Here is a 6020-nt window from a genome sequence, read left to right as displayed (position 1 = left end):
GTGTATGTGTGTGTGTGTGTGTGTGTGTGTGTGTTTGTGTATGTGTGAGTGTGTATATATGTATATATGTATATGTGTGTGTGTGTGTGTGTGTTTGTATGTGTGTGTGTGTGTGTATGTGTGTGTGTATTCCGCACCACAACTTCCGTACGTGTACTCCAGAATACGAAGTGAGCTCTTGCAAATCAAAATCCTGGAGAGTTAGACGATATCTACACATACATACAAGATACCGTTTGCCCACACACACACAAAAAGGCCAGTGATACAAAGCCACTTGCTCTTCCGTAACAACACCCCCAAACTATATAACATATAGAACGTGACTATACAACTGGGATTGAACACGCTTATAGTTTTCCGGTGTAATATGGGTTTTTGTAAAGAACTAATATGGCAGCAAGACATTCAGAACACAGACACTCACAGACACTCAACGTGTGCACACACATACGGCTGCTGCCCTGCGCCTGGCTGAACTTCGGACGGCCTCGAACCTTTCGGCTTCGTCGGGTAGGTAACATTTCAGGTCGTAATATTTGCCGGAAGAAGTTCGGAACTTCTCGTGGGTGCACAGTTCTGGCACTGCTACAATAGCCTGTGGATGCCATTCAAGACAGGGAATTGGGTGTGGTTGGAAGTGTAGATATCAATATAGGATTGATGCGAAAATTGAAATAGTTCGAACAGGCGAATGACTAAACAAATCGTCCAGGTTTGCAATCTGAAATGGCACAATATGGCCGCACGCCGGTGTATTCTTGTCAATTGATAACCAAATCGGGTACAAATGGTCCAAATCAAATGGCACAATATGGCCGCACGCCGGTCTATTCTTGTCAATTGACAACCAAATCGGGTCCAAATGGCACAAATCAAATGGCACAATATGGCCGCACGCCGGTGAATTCGTGTCAATTGATAACCAAATTGGGTACAAATGGTCCAAATGGTCTTAATGAGCATGGAACAGCCCAATAAATGGCTTTGAAACATTCAGAATATGTCTACGAATTACGTCGGGAGCCCTTTGTAGACACGCACATGGCCCGCGTAAGCCTCTCGTACAGGCAGATTCAAAGTATGAGGTGGTTTGGTATGGGTGCATACACAGAACGTTGCTAACCAGTCGCGCACACACAGGTCTGCAGTAAACCCACAGAACGTTCTTACAGACACAATAAATGCCATCGTTATACCCACGCATCCGACAAGATTGCAGTTATACCAACAGAAACACATCCACACGCACCCTTGCTGAGAGGAGGCACGTATATGAACCCACGTACCGTGTACACACATGTGACAGACTCCTGTAGAGAGAGCATCGTCATCTCGGGGACACCCTGCATGCAGATGAAGCGCACACTCGTTTTCCTAGGGCTCCCTGTGAGCGTGGATGTGCATTCAGTGCGATGAGGCATGGACACTGATAGTAATCGTGCATACACTGATAGTAATCAAGTATACATACTGATAGTAGTCAGATAAGCATGTTTACTACACTTTAGAGTCTCATTAAGCCTGCGCTAAGTAAGGAAAAATGAATACTTAAAACCTGACTAGAAGACATGAACGTCAAACTTGTGCTAGTCTCACGATACCAGCCAGCAACATCATGTATTGTGCCAGTCTTGCACATGAGTTGCCCACGAATGCGTTTATACCCATGGCACAATCACACCATGTACGTTGTACGTAAACATGACATGCAAGTTATACGTAAACATAACATGTATGTTATGCGTAACATTACATGTGAGCTACACGCAAACTTACACACTGCTACACGCACAGACGACATGAATTCTTCATCAACAAGCAACAACACTCCCCGTGACTACCTAAACATGCGCATAGGTAGTAGCGATCGTGATAAATTTCTCATACTTCACGGATCAGACACCACCATAAACCCAGATATAGCCAACCACGTGCGTAATGCTGGGTTGTAGACGACGCTCGACCCCCCCCCCATAACATGTAAGTATATCCATCGGACACACCCGACACGGCACAGAGAATCGTATCTTCATGCGGCCACCGGAAAGAGGATGCAGCGAGCTATTTAACTCACTTCGTTGACGAGTTCCAAGCCAATGTGCACCCCAGCATCAACACGCGCCAAGGGCGTCACTAAAGCACAATACGTAGACAACGCTGCGCCGTAGCACTAACCTCGTAGACCATTTGAGTTTACCATGACAAACGCTACGAACACTCCTTGACAACACCACACACCAGTCACATCGCAGATGGTGCCCTCCTCATACTTCCACTCGAAGTACGGGAAACGCAGCCCACCCCACTGCAGTAGGGGAGGGTCGCTGGATGAGCCACCTGCGTGGCCAGGGTTTGGGCTGGGAGTGTCCTTCTCCTCGACAGTATCCGCAGTTGAGCTGTCGCTCGCCTGTGCTGTGACGGACGTGTTCGTGTACGTGCCCAGGCTGTAGTCGTGCTTGATCTGTGTCTGTGCATGCAGAGAGGGCTATGGTGGGTGAGCTAGACACTGATTCGGCGCACTAGGATAGAATGTGGGAGGCAACCGAGGCATGGCAGACTGAAACTGGCGTAGAGAATCATAAAGTGGGTACCGTAAGTGGAAGTATACTGTTATTCCTTCGTAAGGTAAAGGATAACACGATACAGTGTGAATGCACCTTTAAGCATACATTTCGATAGCTCGGAAGTGGCGGTACGGTTCTCTCTCTCTCTCATTACACAAAGCCTCCCATCGATATACTACGATAATGCGAGCACTAACATTATCCACGGTTAGATAAATCATAACCGTTCAACATTGATAGTATTAGATAACACGGCTTCGCCTCGAGATGATTGATGCATGATCGAAGACGCATCCGCTAAGATTACTACTCTACTACTGCCGGTTGTCGCAGTCAGATGTTTGCGTTCATTCGATCATGCTTTCTATGCGTCAGATTCACACGTGCAAAATTCTTGTTAATGAGAAATCACCACACGAAGAAAAGAAAAACAGCGTGTACAAGAACATGCGCAACTAGGCATATGCTGATAAAGACAAAGCAATGACGAACTCTGCATTTGCACACCAGACATTATAACCTTGCAAACGCACACACACACACACACACACAATGCAGATACGCCACAATATACTATCGCACATATACAGCATATAGAAGCATATAGAAGCACCCAGAGAATTCGAACAAGCACGTATATATCCATTCACAAACCAAACACGTATATGTCCATACGCAAACAAACACGCATATATCCATACTCACCCCCGCGCACACACAAACCAACACACATAACCCTTCACCCACCTCAGGGTCAGTCTGTTGGGCTATGAGAAACTGTCGTAAACTACCGCCGATGCAGAACTCATACGACCAGAAGCCATCGGACTGTTGTGAGGCAAGGCGAGATGGAACACAATGAACTAGTTGATACGTACTGGAGGCGAACGCAAAAATGTTATGCTTATGTCTGTTAATAACTTTAAGGGGTTGTATCATACTACAAAGATCAATATCGCACATTCTAGCCTTCAGATTTATTTGTGCAATTCCGTAGTAGTTTGTAATCTTCACTACATGCGTAGATACGCGTGCTCCTTGATTTAGAAACTTTGGCGAAAAGTGACAGAATATGTTCGTAAATGTAACATACATGTTTGTGAAACTCGCTAATCAATCCAAGAATCTATGTAGATACAAAACAACTACATGTGCTGTAAGTAGCTCGACAGACATTAGGGTTATAGTAGCAGACCATGCATGCGATGATTATGGCTGCGTATGTGACAACGTGTGAATGTTATGGAACCTGGAAAGGCAGAGCTCTTCACGGTTACACCACTATAAGAAGTTGTATGGATGACTCGGACGGAATGGAGAGATGCGGTTCAAGTGTTCAGTGTTCAAGGAGGGACAACAGCCGCGCATACACTCAAGCAAGGCGGCGGCACAGTCATACGTGACAACTAGGCCAAAATAGATGAGAGCCACTTCTTTCACATTGCCTTTTATAGGCGGATGAATACGCTCGTAGCTTTTCTCTCGAATGATGCCATAGACAAGGAAATCATGCATTTGTAAAGTTCGGTACATCGCAAACACCAACTCTAGACTCTGGTCACTAGGTCACCGATCAAACAGTGCTACAGTTGTCTGTGGCCGGGTGTTACACCAACCGTAGGAGATTAAACAGATAAGTATAAATGTCCAATCGCCTCTCGCCATGAGCACTTACACTCACAGAGACAGATAACACACGAGCGGCACTTACATAGTCGATGCAGGTTCCAATCAGCGCAGCGATGATTGCTTCCGGCTCGGTATTGGTCTGCGGGTTTTCCTGGGGTATGGCAATGTAGATACGTTGTACCAGATATATGCAGTAGAAACCATACATGTGAGTGAGGCTACATGGTTTGCTCGGAGAAGGCGAATTCTGCGTATTCATACTATACACTTCGAACTAAGAAGACATTGAGCTAACTCAGTATAACAATGTATCCGTTATGGTGTCGTGCGTATGTAAGAGTTCAATCCTCCGCTATATTGTAGTAATTGTGTATGAGCTTAGAGAGTTGCCGAGGGATGTACATCACGGTCACAGCTCAAATCAAAAGAACACACTGCATGAAGGTTGTTTTTTCTTATTTTCTGGTCTAAACACAGGGCAGTATACGTTAGCGTAAAACCCATCCGCATCAAACGCGTTTTGGAACCACTTCAGACGAATCCTTTCAAAACGACACTACGCTGCAGATGACAAACGTCATGAGCATGGCAACGAACGCGCGTGCGCAGGCATGCGTAATGGTATCAAGTGCCACTGTGGATGGCTCTCTGAAGTCGCCCAATACGCAAGTGAAAGATGCCTAGTAGTGCTCAACAAGGCTTTGCATATAGGAACTAAGCTTACTCGTCGAATGAACTGTATGTGTACACGCACCTGTGCATACACTGCTGTGATTCAGCAGTATTAAATACGTACGTGAGTTACCATACACTTGCAATAGATACACAAGCACTCTCCCACCTAACTGCACTCTGAGCCTGGGCCGTATACCATACCTGCTCGTCTTCCCTTTGGCTCGGTAGACAACACATCACACGGCTGCCATCCAGATTACCCGGAGTGTACAGACTGCCACAGCGCTGCAACATACAGCGGAAACACCGCGGTGGGAAATACAAGGAACCCCGCAGCAAGAAATAAATGGGAGGGCAGGAGCAGTGATGAGAACAGTGCTTGTTGGTGTGGTGCTAGGCCATAAGACCGAGGGATGCGTATACATGAACTACTGTAATTGTGTACTTGATGGCCGAGATAACGACCTATAGCTATTTACACCACTGCCACAGATATTGCAGTGCCAATATCATATACATATGATATATGAAACGTTTAGTGATTCTTTGAATTGATCGTCTATCTTAAAATGAAGTGTGCCTGTGATGATAGGATTCCGCCGCATATCAAACAGGAGCAGCGCTGCTACAAGCAAGCACTGCATGTACAAGCGAAGGTCAACGTTGGGTGAGCATATCTACACAATGACTCTGCAAAAGACCCATGGTTGTATATATTTGAAACAAGAGCAACCTCGGGTGGGGTATCGGCAGATAAGACCATACCAATAAATTCAGTACCGTAGCGTACTAGCGAAGTGGACAACAAAAATAATTCTCAAAATAGTCATACCTCAATTTCTGGCTCGGAATTCGCAGTGTATTCGATTCGAAATCGAATGCTGGAACTAATATCGGTCACAAGCGCCGTTGGCTTCACTTCATTGTCGGATTTCGATTTTTTGTCACTTAGATCCTAAAAGCGTACGTGCAGCCGAGAATTTCGTAACAAATTAGTTTCTGCGCGAACATTCAAATGTAGAAAGAAAGAAAGAAACCAACATCAATATACACGAATATATAAATATTTATATAAATGTGTATATATATATATATATATGTATATGTATATATATATATATATATGAATATGTATATAAAAATATATAT

General features: G+C 44.9%; 1 protein-coding gene across 1 annotated transcript in view; it reads right to left on the bottom strand.

Annotated features, from left to right (window-relative positions):
- Positions 1-5830, bottom strand: part of SARC_11997 (hypothetical protein) — an 8278-nt gene extending 2448 nt beyond the window's left edge. The window contains exons 1-7 of the mRNA XM_014293905.1: positions 5704-5830; positions 5073-5156; positions 4279-4347; positions 3315-3395; positions 2242-2470; positions 1290-1387; positions 455-598 (exon numbers count right to left, since the gene is read on the bottom strand). Of these exons, the coding sequence (XP_014149380.1) occupies positions 455-598; positions 1290-1387; positions 2242-2470; positions 3315-3395; positions 4279-4347; positions 5073-5108 (657 nt within the window). The 5' untranslated portion in view covers positions 5109-5156; positions 5704-5830. The remainder of the gene's footprint in view (positions 1-454; positions 599-1289; positions 1388-2241; positions 2471-3314; positions 3396-4278; positions 4348-5072; positions 5157-5703) is intronic.
- Positions 5831-6020: the final 190 nt, after the last annotated feature.

Source organism: Sphaeroforma arctica (assembly GCF_001186125.1).
Source record: "Sphaeroforma arctica JP610 unplaced genomic scaffold supercont1.2003, whole genome shotgun sequence".
In the NCBI taxonomy this organism is placed as follows: Eukaryota; class Ichthyosporea; order Ichthyophonida; genus Sphaeroforma; species Sphaeroforma arctica.
The sequence above is the reverse complement of the archived record's forward strand: the minus strand, read 5'-3'. Positions and strand labels throughout refer to the sequence as shown.